Source organism: Narcine bancroftii, chromosome 1, assembly GCF_036971445.1.
Source record: "Narcine bancroftii isolate sNarBan1 chromosome 1, sNarBan1.hap1, whole genome shotgun sequence".
Classification (NCBI taxonomy): domain Eukaryota; kingdom Metazoa; phylum Chordata; class Chondrichthyes; order Torpediniformes; family Narcinidae; genus Narcine; species Narcine bancroftii.
This window is the reverse complement of record NC_091469.1, coordinates 219,126,773-219,144,037: the sequence shown is the minus strand read 5'-3', so window position 1 is coordinate 219,144,037 and position 17,265 is coordinate 219,126,773. Positions and strand designations below refer to the sequence as shown.

The 17,265-nt window shown below is 44.8% G+C and overlaps 1 protein-coding gene across 2 annotated transcripts; it reads left to right on the top strand.

Annotated features, from left to right (window-relative positions):
* Positions 1–10,489: 10,489 nt before the first annotated feature.
* LOC138739267 (arrestin domain-containing protein 3-like) lies at positions 10,490–16,717 on the top strand. 2 transcript variants are annotated; one of them, XR_011342135.1, is made up of 3 exons: positions 10,490–10,718; positions 14,836–14,946; positions 16,295–16,706. XR_011342135.1 is itself a non-coding variant. In XM_069890996.1 (3 exons), the coding sequence occupies exon 1, from the start codon at positions 11,579–11,581 to the stop codon at positions 11,873–11,875; it is 297 nt and encodes a 98-aa protein (XP_069747097.1). In that variant the 5' UTR covers positions 10,937–11,578; the 3' UTR covers positions 11,876–13,249; positions 14,836–14,946; positions 16,295–16,717. The 2 variants fall into 2 exon arrangements, 1 of the variants encoding a protein (XP_069747097.1); XM_069890996.1 differs by lacking the exon at positions 10,490–10,718 and adding an exon at positions 10,937–13,249 and having other exon boundaries at positions 16,295–16,717.
* Positions 16,718–17,265: the final 548 nt, after the last annotated feature.

Sequence of the window (17,265 nt, the reverse complement as noted above, 5' to 3'; positions counted from 1 at the left end):
GAGGAGCTGTACTAGTCACACGACTAGTTACAACCACAGGGTAACAGGCAGGTTGAATGTGAGAATGGAGTGATCTGGAAGGCATTCCTCCTGGCCCTGAGATCCAAAGGATGCTCTATCCACTATTGGCAAGAGGCCCTTCCCAAGGCACTTCATGCCATATGGTCACTCTTGTGCACAGCTACCAATCAGACCCCTCATGAACGCCGTTTCTCCTTTCTTATTTTTTGAATATTTTATTTATTAAAGAAAAGAAACAACCACGGTTACAAAAAATGAAATATAACAATATATCAAAATTTAAATATGGTTTACAGAAATAAAAACTACCAGAAAAAAAAACCCAAACCCCCCCTCCAAATCTAAAACTACCCACTCCCTCTATCCTACATCAAAACTCCCATCTCTTCTCCTTTCCTAAGAAATCAGCGACTGGTGTCTCCCTGCCAGTGTAGCTGACGTCTCAGGGCAGTACTCCTCCATAAACACATGAGGGCACACAAATCCGACCCCCTGGTCGAGCACGTGCACCTCCTCCATTCGAACCCAAATTATGCCTACGTCAGGTATCCCAATGCTCGTGAGGACACTGTCTCGACCAGGGACCTGGCTCCAGCAGGGGCCCAGACCTCTCACCCCGGGCACCCCTGGCCCATCCAGGATCCCCCAGGAGCCGACATCCTCACTCCGCCTCTCCAGAGAGCCCCATTCCTTGTGGACCTGCCCCACACCTATACCCCTACTCTGCCAGACACCATCCCGCCCACACCACTGGCTGCCCCAGTTACCCTGGACCCAGCTGACCCTCAGGCACCCCTGCCCCTGCCAACCATTGACCAGGAGCCTGTCCTGCGACAGTCCCAGAGGCACAGATGACCACCGGACTGCCTGAACTTGTAGATACTACCCGGTAACAAGAACACCGACCCACCCCCGCTCCCCCATCCAAGGACTTATTTTAAGAAGGGGATGAATGTGGTAATACAACCACTACACATGCCACACTCCTTCTGGCCTACTGCAGGGGGAAACCACTGTACCTGCAAGTAGGCAAACTGGGAGGCTGGCCTCACCAGCTAGCTGTCAATCACCGGCCCATATAAAAATGACCTGGCCTCTTCAGTGACAGTCGGACATGCGGAGCCAGCAAAGATACTGAGACTGGTGTGTACAAGTTTAAGCTAATTAAAGCCTATTGAACAGTCTGTGGACTTTACGACAGAATTATTCACGGAGCAGTGCTCACACACTTAATTCCCCGAGAGCAGTGGTCCTTAACCTTTATTTTCCACTCACATACCACCTTAAGTAATCCCTTACTAATCACAGAGCACACATTCCATCATCCGGTCCAGGAGACATCTACCCTTAGACCTTGCAACTTTCCAAGCACCTTCTCCCTTGAAAGTCCAGTATACTGCTCATGTCTTCCACAGTGATAAGTGATGCAAAATACTCGTTCAATTCCTTTGCCATCTCCTTGTTCCCATTATAATTTCTCCAGCATCATTTCCTATTAGTTCTATATCTACTCTTGCCTCATTTTTACTCCTCATATATTTCAAAAAGCTTTTAGCATCTTTTTTGATATTATTTGCTAGTCTCCTTTCAAAGTTCACCTTTTCCTTCCTGATGACCTCCTTAGTTGCCTTCTGTGAGCTTTTTAAAAGCTTCCAAGTCCTGTCTCTTCCCACTAATTTTTGCTTCCTTGAATGCCTTTTCCTCTACTTTGGCTTTGACTTCTCTTGACAGCCAGTTATGACATTTTTCCATTCAAATATTTCTTCTTTTTTTGGGATATGCCTGTCCTGATGTTTCCTCATTTCTCACACAAACCCCACCCATTGCCGCTCTGCCATCCTCCCTGCCCGTGTGCCTTCCAATTAACCATCGTCATTTCCTATCTCATACCACTGTAGTCCCTTTCATTCCACTGCTATACTGACATCTCTGATTTTAGTTTCTTCCTCTCAAACTGAAGGGCAAATTCTATCATGTTATAATTAGAGTCTCCTAGGGGTTCCCTTACTTTCAGTTCCCTTATCAACTCTGGTTCATTGCACAATACCCAATCTAGAATTGCCATTTCCACGGAGTGGATCGCTGGTAGCATGTGGGAAGCACTATGTCAGAAGTCAGAAGCATAGCAAGTGGGCCAGCATTGGGATTAGACTGATAACTGGTTCAGACCATGTGTTGCAGAGAAAGAATCTGCTCACAGCCAGTTTTAACAGAGTTCATATACAATAAATGGCAGTGCCTTCCTGCATGTGGGCTTCCTGTTGCGGTCAACCTGACAAATCATTGTTAACATTTGGCAATAATTTAATCATTGTTTCACGGAAATCCAAAGCTTATCATCTCTGCAGATAAGTGTGACTGCAGATAAATCACAAGGTTGAGAGGTTCCCTGCCTCCACTTAAACAATATGCAACTGACTCTTGTATGTTCTTGTAAGCAACTTATGGGTGAACCCTTAACCCTTTGTGTTCAGATTTTCCTCCACACCGTGCTCCCGACCATTTTACTTGCGAATGTTCGATCACTAGAGAAGATTAGCTGAGGCTGAATCTGGTGATTTCAGAAACTCCATTCCAGACTCAGCTATCCAGTTCCATGGCCTTATTTCCCTCAGGGCAGTCAGCAATGCTACTGCTTCTGGCAAGCCTCGAGGAGGGCAATTGTGAATTTACATCAACAAAAACTGGTGCACCAATGTCTCTGGTGTAAAGAGCTTCTAATGTGCAGAGATGGAGTACCTGAGGGCGAAATGCAGACCTTTCTACATGCCAAGGGAATTCACGGACACACTGATTGCCTCAGTCTATGTTCTGCCTTCAGCAAATGATGGAGGGGCAATGAAGGAGCTTTATGGTGACATCATCAAAGCCCAGACATCCCACCGTGACATTGACATGACTGCAGCTGGCAAGTTTAACCACATCAACCTGAAAACTGTCCAACCACAGTTTCATATCACGACAAATTCACCTCCAGAAGGAGAACATCCTAGATCAAGTGTACAACAATGTCCCTCACTCATACAAGGCTGTCCCTTGCCCCATTTTGGATGCTCAGACCACCTATCTGTCCTACTAACCCCGGCGTACAGACCACTGACAAAACAAACAAAGTCAGTTCACAAGAGAGATCAGGATGCAGCCAGGGTGGGGCCACAGTTGCACTGCAAAACTGTTTTGAGACCATAGACTAGAGCTGTTTCAGGGAGGTGGCCACTTGCAACAGCTGTGTAAATGTCAATGAGTACACAAAGTCAGTGACTGGCTACAGCAGCAAGTGTATCAAGGATGTCATGGAGATGAAATACTTCACAACCAGGGCAACGGGAAACCATGGTTCGATCCAGATGTCCGTGCACTTCTCAGAGCTTGAGATGCAACCTTCAGCGCAGGAGACAAGTTGTCACTAGGGTTAGCCAGGACTGAACTCTCCCGACAATCTGGAAGACAAAGCATGGGTACTCACAGAGACAACCCAAGCCACATGTGGCAAAGGATCAAAACTTTAACAGACCACCTTGCGAATCAACAACAAAGATGCCTCCCTTCCAGACAGACTGAACATTTTTTATGCATAGTTCGACAAGAATAGGCTAACACCAAAGAAAGCTCCATCACCCCATGAAGAACAGGTCCCTGCGTAGCTTTGGTCGAGGTGTGGAGAATCCTATTCAAGGCAAACCCATATAGGTCAGCAGGACCAGACGACGTGACTGGTCAAGTACTAAAGGACTGTGCAGACTGATCGACAAGATCCTTATGGAGATCTTCAACACCTCACTGCAGCAGTCCATCGTTTCTGCAGGTTTCAAGCCAGCACCATCATCCTGGTTCCAAAGAGAACGACTCTGACAGGTCTCAGTGACTACCACCCAGCGGCATTGACCTCACCATTATGAAATGCTTCAAGTGTCTAGTGATGAAATACATCAAAGCACATCTTTCAGAGACAGAAGGCCCATTTCAATTCACCTACAGTCGAACCATTCCACTGACGATGTTTTAGGCTTGTCCCTCCACTTCATCCTGACCCACCTAGAAAACTATATCTAAAACATCAGGCTGCTGTTCATTGACTTTAGCTCAGTGTTTAATACAATCTACCCCAGACACTGGTGGAGAAGCTGTCCTCACTGGGACTCAACACCCCTCCCTGTAACTGGATTCTGGGCTTCAAAACGGAAAGACAGCCATCTGTCTTAGTTGGCAGCCAAATGCTGAGCACTGGTGCACCTCAGGGCTGTGTATTTAGACCACTCCTGTTCATGCTACTGACCCACAACTGAATTGCCAGATCCAGTTCGAACCAAGTCATCCAGTTTGCAGATGACGCAACAGTAGTTCGCCTCATCAACACTACAGACACAGAAAATCTTGTGATTGTGGTGTGAGAATAACAACCTTAGTCTTAACGTAGATAAGATAAAGAAGATTATTGTGGACTCAGGAGGACCAGGGGATGACCACCTTCCACTAGATGTTAATAGCTTGGTAGAGGAGAGAGTAGAGTCCACTTGAGAAGTAACCTATTCTGGACTTGAAACATTTCCTCACTTGTCAGGAAGGAACAGCGACTGCCTGACCTTGAAATGCTGAAGCAGGCAAGGCTACTGGCACCATTCTGTCAACTTTCTGCAGGAGCTCTATTGAGAGTGACCTGGCCGGCTGCATCACAGTGTGGTACAGTTGCTGCAGAGCATCAGATCAGATGTCATTTCATAGGACCACAAAAGTGGCAGAGAGTATCACTGGGGTCTCCTTCTCTCCCATCACTGTGATTTACTCGGATCTTTTTTTTTTGAAGAGTGCTTGAAAAATCAGGGAGGACCTCTGCCACGCTGCACGTAACATCTTCCAGCCAATCCTCTCAGGAAAAAGATACAGAAGTATCAGAGACAGAACCACTAGGCTGAAGAACAGCTTCTTCCCACAGGCAATGAGAATGATTGCTAAAACAACTCTCCATGGTCCTCCTATTTATTAATATACAGTATGTGCATATGAACTGTGTATATGCATTGTTTGCCTATATACAGTAGGTGTTATGTTTGTACATGAGTTTGCTTTGTTCTCTACTGTGGACCAGAGAACACTGTTTCATCAGCTTGTACTGGTACAATCAGATGACAAATAAACTTGAATTAACCACAGGAAGTGCAGCTAGCTGCAGCTCCTTATTGAACGAGTCAAGGAACAATGAATTTGGATAAACTCAGGATCAACTGAGACGGTCAGATTGCCATTAAACTGATGTGGTCACATCTAAGGTACAGACTGCAAGCTGAAGAGGAAGAAGGAGGCCGACTATTCCCCGAAGTTACAAATACAGGTAGTCCCCCCGCTTTTCAAAAGTTCCCTTTACACCACTTTGCTTTTACGAAAGACTTACATCACTATCTGTTTTCGCTAAATAAAAGAAACCCAGAGGATTTTCGCTCTTACGAAAAAAGGCGAAAAGCGTAAATGGTGCTCAGCTTTTGTTTTGCAGTGAGCCATTCTAGAGGCAGCGCGCACCCCGAGCAGTGAGAGTGGCGCCACCAAGCTCCTTCCCCGGGAACTACACTCAGCATCAATCACCATAGCTTTGAATTGTGACTGTGAGCATCTGTGCTTTATCTTGCTTTATTTTGTGCATCCGTTCACAAGATATGTCCTAATGTATCAGAAAAGCCTAAGAGAGCTTGTAAGGGTGTTACATTTAGCTGAAAACTGGACTGAGAACACTCCAAAAAAAATTCCCATATAAATTAATGGTAATTGATTCTTCGATTTACGCCGTTGTGGCTTAAGAAAGACTTCATAGGAATGCTCTTCTTTCGAATAGTGGGGAAACCTGTACACCAGTTTGTATATTGCTGGGGGTCATGACATAATAGAGGGTAGCAGCAGCGACCATGTCATTGGCTCAGGTAAGAAATTCTTTGTGCACCTGATTAAAGAACCACTTCTGTGGCCACAAGCAAAGAGTCCAGGGTGATATGTTGCCTCCCTGGTGCCAAGGTCCTGGATGACTCTGAACAGGTACAGGACATTCTGAGATGGGTGAAAGAGCAGCCAGAGGTTGTGATCCATATTAGACCAATGACATTGGTAGGAAAGGAGGTGATGTCCTGCAGAATGATTTCAAGAAGCAAGATAGCAAGTTAAAAAGCAGGACATCGGGGTGGTGATTTCAGAATTGTTACCCATGCGACATGCTTTTAGGAAGAAACAGGAAGATAGCGCTTTTAGTGCTCAGCCAAGGAGCAGGTGCTGGAGGAGGGTTCCATGTATGTGGATTATTGGGCTCACTTCCAGGGGAAATAGACCCTGCAACCAGGGATGGGTCGCACTGTGGTGAATGTCTGCCAAGCTGCCTGTCTCCCCCCTCTGGCGAGCCTTGCGGTACTAACATTGGCTGTGCATTATCTCTACTGTTAAGGACAGTCCCCTTGGCTATAAATGTGTATGCACCTATTGTCTTTCATTATTGTATCATGAGTTTCTGCTAATAAAAGCCATGATTATTGTTTGACCACATCGTCTTTGTCTACTTCATCAACTGGCTCTTCAGGCACCTGAACCAAAGGGCAAACAACATCCTTGCAAGGAGTCACCCAAGAGACTGCAGATGCTGCAATCTGATGTGTTGGAGGAATTCACCAGGTGAGCAGCAAGACTAGAAGAAAAAGGATTGTCAATGCTTTGTTCCAGAGCTTTTTATCAAGATTGGATGTGGAGTTCCAGCCTGTAACATTGATAATCCCTTTGGTTCCACTTAGATGCCTGGTTCACTGAGTACCTCCAGCAAATTAGCACCTATGGCATCCTAGGAAGAACATAAAGGGACAAGTGAATGGTCACAGCAAGACTACTTGGCCTAGGTCAGCTTATTTTAATACGGAGTCTGGATCCGCACTTGAAATTATTATGGTGTGGCTGCAAGGGAGATAAAGTTAGCAGTTCAATATTCCTGGGTTTTGTTGTTTTGAACAAGATAGAGAGGGAAGTTAAAGAGGTAGAGGCATTGCATTTCTAATGAAAAACAGTATCACAGCTCCACGCAGAGAGGACCAAATAGGTGTCTCATCTACTGAGGCAATGTGGGTAGAGATCAGAAATAAGAAATAGGTAAGCAGTCTGACAGGGCTACACACTAGTCCTCCCAATAGCCACCAGGAGGTCGAGGAACAGATATGTAGACAGGTAATGGAAAATTGCTCAAGCAGCAGTGTTGTTAGACTGGGAAACTTTAATTTCTCCTATATTCCCTAAGGCATTCGTAGTGCTTCGATAGGGCTGAGTTTGTGTATCCAGGAAGGTTTTTTTTTAATAGATAACATTGGACAACAATTTTTTTTTCCCCAAAAGGTTTGCATTCTGAAAAAAAAGGATAATGATAGACAATTTCAAGTGAATACAACAATAATTTCAGAATTGCTATATCACAGGAAGTTGGAGAAAACTTTAATTAACTTCTATTGAAGTTAGAAAGTTTAATCACATACTGATGTCGACACATTGAGTCGTTGAACTGTTGCTGTTTTTCATTTGTACTCAACATTTGATGCCTGTCAGGTCAGTCTCCAGCAATAGTCGGCCAGCATTAGTGGATCCCAGTTGCCCTGATACCACTTTTCCATGGTCACAATGTCCTGGTGAAACCTTTCACTATGTTCGTCGCTGACTGCACCAAAATCAGTAGGGGCAAATGCAGAAAATGAATTTTCAGTGACATGATGCACTTCATGGTTTTTTTTAATGCTTGAAGTAGACTTAAAATTTGACAGGAAATCACAAAAATGGGTTATATCTAAAAAAAGACATGTGATGGAAAATTTTTAAGCTGATGTTCATGATCAGCAGCCAAAAATCCATAAAATGTGCCCTAAATTGTTCAAGAAACAAAATTTTCATTGTCCAGTGTAATGTAACCAGGATAGTGGGGGAGGGGGAGGCTGGTGGGAGGGAGGGGAAGGGGTCATACTAGACCAGTGGTTCTATGCCACAGGTGCTCTGTGGTTAGTAAGGGATTACTTAAAGTGGGATGTGAGTGGAAAAAAAAGTTGAGAGCAACTGTGATGGGAAATGAACCTGGCCACGTGACTGGATTTCAACGAAAAAGCATTTTGGGAATCATTCCAATCAGGATAGCAATTAAGATAAAACTGCATAAAATCACACTTTCAAGACAACTATGTTAGTCCATTTACAGAAAAACCCTTATCACTTTTCTAGGTATTTTGTGATAAATAAACTTAAACAAAGCAAAGATAGACCATAAATCCAGCTCACTTTTGTATAAACACAGCACTCACTAATTTGTACACATTGCTTCCCTCCATAAAACAATGCCACACCCCACATGTAATTGCATGCCATGAGAATTGTTGAGCTCCTCTATCTTGTTCTTCAACATTCCATAAACATAATTTGCTCAACTCCACAAGTTTTTTTTCAAGCACATTTTCTTTCCAGTCTACAAACAGAAGTATTCAGGAGTCTTGGCTCCTAGCCTCTGATGCACAATGGGAGCTTCCTTTCTCTCCTACCCAGCCCCAGACCCAGACACTCCCTCCTCTTCTTTCCAACCCTGCTTTACCTCTCCCTACCACTGGATGACCCCTGCCACTGGATGACCCCTACCACTGGATGACCCCCACCTCATTCCACCCCCCCTTCATCTGGTCAAATAGCCCACCCCTCAGACCCAACACGACTCCCAACCTTTCTTCTCTTCCTCTTACCACTCCTCTTCCACATTCCCCTATCACCCCAGAGTCCCATCTTCTCTACCCATCCTCTGGACCCACACCACCCCAGCTCCTCTCTTTGTCTTCACCAACTATCCTGACATCTCCCAACGCCCACCCCCCCCCACCCCGACTCTGACCCAATTTAACTAAGAGGAGTACAAGGTGTTGTACTTGGGTAGGTTAAACAAGGTCAGAATGGGCCTGGAGAATGTTGTTGAGCAGAGAGTTAAGAGTTCAGGTACTGTATATACTAATAACTAGTGTAATAGTCAATCCCATATAAAAGTAACTCCCCCCACATTTTTGCATATTTTCCATATATCCCATGATTCCCCTACTGTTGGTTCAGCTGCCTGTCCACCAACGCTTCCGACACCCCAACCACAAGCCTCATTCCTGCTGAACTCCCGATGTCCTGACTGCTGATCCTCACCCTAGCTGTCTGCCCACTGGACCTCCCAATGTCCCTACCCCAGATCCTCGCTCCGTCTGCCCGCTCAGCTGAGTTCACAACGCCTCAACTGCAGATGCTTGCCCTGGCTGCCTGCCTACCAAAGCTCCCAACCCCCCAACCATAAACCCTCTCCTCGGCCAACATCCCACCAGAGCTCCTGAAGCTCCAAATGCGGATTTATCATCTAGTCCCGGCAATCCGAGCTCCCAACACCTTGAACAATGCAGCTACTTACTGCAGTGACCCAAAAAATTGGTCCCCAAAACTTGGCTATTACACGAGTATGTATGGTACATAGTTTCAAACAAGTGGTGACACAGATAGACAGGGCAATGATACCAGATGGCATGCTGGCTGGCCTTCATCAGTACAGGAGCAGAAATATCATGTTACAACCATACAAAGCATTGCTGAGATCACACTTGAACTACTGAAAAATATATCATTAAGTTGGGAAGGGTGCAGAAGAGATTCAAATGAATGTTCCAGGACTGACAGGGTTGAATTATCAGAAGCTGGATAAGATGGGATTTTTCTCCCTCGTCTTTAGGAGGCCATGGGGGGGGTGGACCTTATAAAATCATGATGGGAATAAATAAGATTAAATAGCGACTGACTTTTTCCCAGAGCAGGGGGATCTAAAACTAGAGGGCATAAATTTAAGGTGAAAGAAGAGGAAAGATTTTAAAGGGAACGGAGGGGCACCTTAGAACACCACTGCACAGAAACAGGCCCCTTCGGCCCTTCTAGTCTGTGCCTTTTCACGGAGTGGTGGGGTTTTTTTTTGAATGAGCTGTCAGGGGGTATGGAGACAATTTGAAGGTTCATGAATTGGTTTCAATGGATAATGGGCTAAATGCAAGCAAATTTTTTTTTAGCGTGGTTGGCAGGGACATGTTGGGCAGGAGGCCCTGTTCTCTACATTTTTTTTAATTTAGACATACAGCATGGTTACAGGCCATTTTAGCCCATGAGCCCATGTTGCCCAATTAATCCACACTTTTGATACATTTTGAACTGTGAGAGGAAATTGGAGCCCTGGGGTAAAACCCATGCAGACACGAGGAGAGCATACATTCAGACAGCGCGGGATTTGAATCCACGTCCTGATCGCTGGTGCTGTCAAGGCGTTGCGCGAACAGTGCAGGCCCTCAGGCTGGAACCTCCCCAGAACCCCACCCCACTCCACAATGACACCGCGACGTTAGCCGGGCGAGCGGAACGACACAACGTGGGAGTGGTGTCACCAGAGCCCCATGTCCCCATGAGGTCCCTCTGTTTGTACTCAGTTGACTGCTTCAGGTGGATTTTCCGCTAAGAATGCGCCGGAAAAAGAGAACGCGGCCCTTTGATTTGCTGTTCAGGTGACAGCGCTAGAAGCGCAGCGCTGGCCACCTGAAGGGACAGCTGAACCGGGATGCGTATCTGAGCGCACTCCGGCTCCTGTCCCTTGGGCTGTCAAGTTAGGATGGCTGGCGGGGGGAGAAGGAGGCTGGAGCGGCCGGAAGGTGAGTACAGCGCTCAAGTCGGGTACCGGCATTGTTTCGCCCAGCCCCCTTCTCCACCCCCCACCCCCCCCCCCCCCGGCCGCTCCAGTCCCCCTTCTCCTACTCCCCCCCCCCCCCCCCCCACGCCGGCCGCTCCAGCCCCACTTCCCCCACGCCGGCCGCTCCAGCCCCCCTTCCCCCACGCCGGCCGCTCCAGCCCCCCTTCCCCCCCGCCGGCCGCTCCAGCCCCCGCCGACCGCTCTAGCCCCGCAGTTCCCGTGCTGACAGCCCAGCCAGGTGCCGCTGCCCCGACGTCCTGTACCGGGGGAAGGGGCAGCTGGGAGAGGAGCTGTCAGGTGCTCGTCAGCTTTTAGGTGGCTGCATTCAGATGGCTGGGGAGGCCACTGTGCTGCGGCGATTACCCTTCTAGGAGGAGGGTTACAAAGTTCGCCTTGCAGGCGCCTCCTAAATATGCGGCTTTTCAAGCGGAGCAATTGGCCACCTGAAAGTGCCGAGATAGGGACAAGTGTACAAACCGCTTTCTTCACCATGCAGTTCATTTCTACTGCCTCTCTCAGAAGGGAAGCAAATTCTGCTCAGACAAGCTTTCTCTGGCACTTTGCCATGACACCTGAAGAAGGGTGGAGCCCATCGCCTGTTCCAAAACAGTCAGTGATCGTTCCAAGTCTTCATTCCACAACTTAGCGGGGAAAGGTCCAAGACCAGCCCGTCCGTGCAACCTCCACGGTCCTGGACCCGCCAGTTTGAGCACCCTCCACGGTCTAGGTCCAGCCTGTCCGTGCACCCTCCACCGTCCCGGCCAGTCAGTCCGTGCCCTCTCCAAGGTCCAGGACCAGCCCATCTATGCACCCTCCACGGCCATGGGCAAAGTGAAGAAATTTGCCATCGTTTACGACCGTCCTGTTTACTCCAGCGGGGAATGCGTCACTGGGCGGATTGTGGTGGAGCTTACGGACCAGATCGAAGTGACAGCTCTCAAAATGCACGCCAAAGGCGAGGTATACGTTCATTGGACTGAGGGTCACGGCAGTTCCAAAACCAGTCAAACTCGACTTTACACTCAGGAGCTCCGAAACTTAAACCATCAGCACCTGATCATTGGGGCAGGTAAGTGTGCCGGACCGTTGCATAGCAGAAAGAGTCCAAGCAGTGACTGAGAAGGTGTGTATTAACTCAGCACCATTGGCGACGGGCGGTTGGATTCTCCCTTCCACCACGGGTCACTCTGGCCGACTGCGGAGCACTCCACGAATCTAGTTTCCCCCTGTCATCTAAAACAAGTCTACTGAAACCTGAAAGGAGTGTAAAGATCTTACTTTGTGGTATGGCATTGTGGAGAATTGGAGTCTCGTCGTGTCCGATCGTGGGTGAGGCCACGGCAAGACCCACTGGACAACTGGAGACCCCAGAAGTAGTCCCAGGGGCAATGGGACAAACGGTCTCATGTGGGTCTGGGCCTCCTGTGAAATGTCAAATAAGTGAAAGGTTCAAAAGAAAATACTTCATGTGGAATGTGCAAAGTTACTTTCTTCCTGAATAAGCCACTTTTTTGGAAATTGTTGGGCATTCTCGCGGTGGATGTCATTACAGTCAGAGGGAAATTACACTTCATTGTCATTCAGGAATTACGTGGAGGCATCATCTTTGGTTCATATATATTCACTGCTGCCTCTCAAAGAACAAATATTTATCTTGGTCAGTGGCAGCCTTTATATGGGAAATCCCTCAAGTTCACCTGCAGGGGTCTGTCTTCAACAACATTGAATTCCATTGGGTCGGTAAACAAGAACATTTACAGATGCTTGGGTCTAGTGCACGACAAGTCACTTCAACTTTATTGATATCTGATTCCACAGCCCGATGAAGCAGCGTTCTCCGGTCCTCAGTGCAAAACATGCAGACACACAATCAGACATTACACACAATGCATATGCAGGATAAGTATTTCATCAATACAAATAAATATTAGAGTCTCCAATGGTCAGTGTGAGCACTTCCTTTGATCATTCAGTATTCTTCAGTATTCTCACTGCCCGTGGGAAGAAGCTGTCCTCAGCCTGGTGGTGCTGGCTCTGATCCTCCTGTCTCTCTTTCCAGTCGAGAGCAGCTAAAATATACTGTTTTCAGGGTGGAAAGGGTTATAGCTTGATGAACTATTCAAGCCCGAAACGTGGGTTATGTATCTTTATCATTGCTCTATAAAGTACGTTGTTTAACCTGCTAAGTTTCCCCAGCTTTGTGCTTTTATTACAGATCTATAAAAACAGACTTGTGCTCACCAGTAGAGTACGGTGGAGTTATACAGACTTCTGCTGGCATGTAATTCAACCCAGTAATGTATCTGTACCCACTGGTACTATACCCCAAAGGAGTACAATGTCAGATGTGCTTGCTGATATGTTACCTTAGTGATAGAAGCTTAGGGTGACCTCATAGGGGACTATAACATCATGAGGAACATATATAAGAAGAATGGTCACCATCTCCTTCCCAGGGTAGCGGAGTCTATAAATAGAGAACATAGATTTAAGGTGAGAGGGAAATTTTCACACAGAGTAGGAGGTATGTGGAATGAACTACCAGAGGAAGTGGAAAAGATGAGAAAAATTACAACATTTAAAAGTAATTTAGGCAAACAAAGCCAAATGGGACTACTTAAATGGACAATTTGGCTAGCATCTCTTTCTCTCTTCCTCTCTCTGTCTCCCTCTCTTTCCCCCTCTGTCTCACTCTTTCTCTCTTTTTTCCTCCTTCTCTCTCTGTTCTCCCAGCTTTTAAATTTAGAAAACTCTTAGAAAGGTTCTCATCCTTCCCCCCCCCCCCCCCCCCACTCACATACCACCTTTAGTAATCTCTTACAAACCAATTATAGCATCCAATTCTGAAGGTGCACTGTGGTTAGTAAGGGATTACTTAAAGTGTTATGGTTGAGAACTATGGTCTTAAGTTCTGCTGGGATTTAAAACTTTGCGGAATTTCCCAATTTGTGGGCCAAGATGCGCCAATACCGCTGAGCCGTTCTGTTCGCTATTCTCTTCCTCCATGTACATCCACATGCAGTAGATAGGTCCAGCTAGCAAATGTAGCTCTTTAATGCTCCAGTAGCCCTGCTCAACCTTACAATATAACACCACTCAGCTCTACAAACAAACCTGAACTCTTCAAACCCTTCATGCCACTCATTCGAGGAAGTCAATGATCCCAGTGTTGGTAAATGGGGATTGATAGAGATGCCTACTTGATGTCTGGTGACCTGAAGGATCTGTATAATGTTATAACTATGACTTCACCATTTCACTCTACAAGGTTCACTGTGTTCCACTGAACAAATACGGGCTCATTTGATTCTCACCCCCACCCCCCCCCCCCCCACTCAATATTTTGTCTGTCTTAGTTAACTGTTATGGTGCACATGTGCCAAATCTCTCTGCCACCCATTTTTAATCCATAGAGAATGGCATCAACACTCGCAATGTAACCTTGTGGCAATATACTTTATTTTTTTTAGATTTAGACATTGTAGTGATATGTATATACTGCTGCTGCTCTGCACGTAAGTGGTTGGCCCACCCACTGATGGCTCGACCCCATGTAACCCCTCCTCCTGTGACCTGGCCTTAAAGGTCAACCTCCCTGCTCCCTTCCATTCAGTCGAGCACATGGAGTTGGGCCAACCAAAATCTAATGTGTATTAAAGCCTATAGTTTCTCACACAGAAATTGATTCATTTTGCCGGTTTACATGTCAAGACATCATGATTAACACAATTAATATAGGGTATCGGCTGGTGCGATATAACTTCTTGCATCAGCTATACCTTACTCCACAAAAGTTACACAAATTAAAATCAGAAATATCAGACCTATGTTTTCAATGTGATCAAGAAATAGGTACGTTCTTGCCTTCAACTCAGTCATGCCCTAAAGTGGGAAGATTTGGATATTCTCCTGGAAAAAAAAATTACTGGAATTCAATACCTGAATTATTTTATTGGGGAATTTAGAAGATGTAAGACCTAAAATGAGGCTGTCAAAATATCAATTAAAATTTGTTAAGTTTGTTTTAGCAGTGGCCAGGAAATCCATAGCAGTTACTTGGAAATCTGCTTCCCAACTAGGTTTAGCCTGCTGGAAGATGGAAATGCATAATTGTGTTCCTCTGGAAAGATCACCTATAACCTTAGATACAAGGATGATGTATTTTCAAGAATATGGAATTCATTCCGAAGGTACATGGGATAAATCTTTAACAATTCCCCCCCCCCCCCCCCCCCGCCTCCTGTCTCCTCTCCCTGGTGCTCACCATGGACCCTGGATAAATCAGGTTATTTGTCCCGTGATGGGAGTGCAGTTTATCCGAGGTGAAGCTAATCTTTTCTTATTCTTATTCTTTCTCTTTTCTTACCTTTTCTTCTTTTTTCTTTGGGGGTTGGAGGGTTCCTTTAATTTTCTTCTTCTTTCTCTTTATTATCTTTCTCTCTTTTTGGTTCAACATGGACACTGAATTTGCATTTTTGTAGAATTTTTATAATTTTTCTTTATAATAATTGAATCACATGTTGACTCTTTATTCTCACATTCTTTAATATCGACATATGGATGGATATCTGTATTATTTTGTTAATATTATGGACATTGATGTTTTAGTTTTTGATTATTCTTCATTTTGACTGCATGTTGATTGAATGTTCCCAAATAAAATATTCAAAAACAAACTGTCCAATATGGATCTCTCTAGAATCTAATTCTGTTACAAAATTTTCTATCATTTCTCTTCTTGGATCCTCACCTCCTATATCTTTAAATAAAGGATATGGGTAAATGAGGATATGGGTATAATTTAGAAAACATTTTGGTTTAATGAGAGTTTCTCTTTGCAGTCCTATTTTTTCCTAATTATTTCTTTCAGCTTTCCATAATTGATGTAACGTTTAAAGAATGGTAGAGATTGGGCATTAAGTGTTTTAAAGATTTATTTGCTGAGGGGAGTCTCGCTTCCTTTGAACAATTTTCAGTTAAATATGGTCTACCAAATACTCATTTTTTCTTCATTGTCAACAGATTAGAGATTTTTTTTACGATCTCAATTGCATACATTTCCTAAGAGGACTGATTAGAATTTACTTGATGTAATTTTTAATTTACAACCTTATTATAATGGTTCAACATCTAACATTTATGATATGTTGTTGGGAATAAGAGAGGCTCCCTCAGATAAAATTTAAAAAGCCTGGGAACAGGACCTACAGCTTTTAATTCCTGAAGAAACTTGGAATGTAATTCTCAAATTGGTTAATACCTCTTATTTAAGGGGCCTGCCACATGTCCAAAGTCAAACAAGGTAGATCTATCAACTTGTTGTGATAAATGCAACAATGGAGATGCTTAATTCATTCATATGTTCTGGACATGCCAGAGTCTTGAGAAATAGTAGATCAAAGTATTTCAATCTTTCTCTTCACTTTTTAAAATTAATTTTAATTAAATCTCTTAACTGTTTTATTTGTATTGTTGGAGAGCGTGATATAATGTTAATGACATCTGAGCTGCATGCATCAACTTTTATTTCTCTTATAGCGAGGCAGGCTGTGTTACTCAAATGGAGGGACGTTACCCCGCCTAATCATGCCCGATGGTTATGTGACGTCGTGTCATGTTTAAATTTAGAGAAGATTAGATGCTCAATATCTGATTTGAATTTAAATTTTCAAACACTGTGGGGACCCTTTTTGAATTACCTTTATAATCGTTGATTTGTTTTGAAGGTAGAAGTGTTGACTAATGAGGTAATTTATCTCTCTGATGAATATTCTGTCTTCCTTTTTTTTTGGCCAAACAGTTTCTTTCATGGTAGTGGGTTTAGATTTTCCTTTTTTTAAAAAAAATAATAAAATATCAGTACAATATAATCTGCCTGATTAAAATGTGGATGAAATGATATGATTTAAGTGTAATGTATCTTTTTGAATTTTAGCATGTACTCTGTATTTTTGGATGTGAAATTTCCATGTTAATAAAAATATCTAAAAACAAAAAGCAGAAGTCGATTGCAGGGAGATCAAACTTTACACCTTTTTACACTTACTAACAGTTGCTGTAATCTTATTGGACATACTCATCTGACACACATCCCTCACCAGGCTCTAGAGGAATTGAATTGCAATGGCCCACCTTAAAATCCTGCGTGGAACCTAAAGTTTATAGGAGAGCGTCTCTATGGACCTTATTTGATGCCACCTATCCCTTATTATTATTCTACATCCTAGTTCTATCTTAGCATACAGGTAATATCATAGAAATATTCTTTGGCTTGGCTTCGCGGATGAAGATTTATGGAGGGGGTAAAAGTCCACGTCAGCTGCAAGCTCGTTTGTGGCTGACAAGTCCGATGCGGGACAGGCAGACACCGTTGCAGCGGCTGCAGGGGAAAATTGGTTGGTTGGGGTTGGGTGTTGGGTTTTTCCTCCTTTGCCTTTTGTCAGTGAGGTGGGCTCTGCGGTCTTCTTCAAAGGAGGTTGCTGCCCGCCAAACTGTGAGGCGCCAAGATG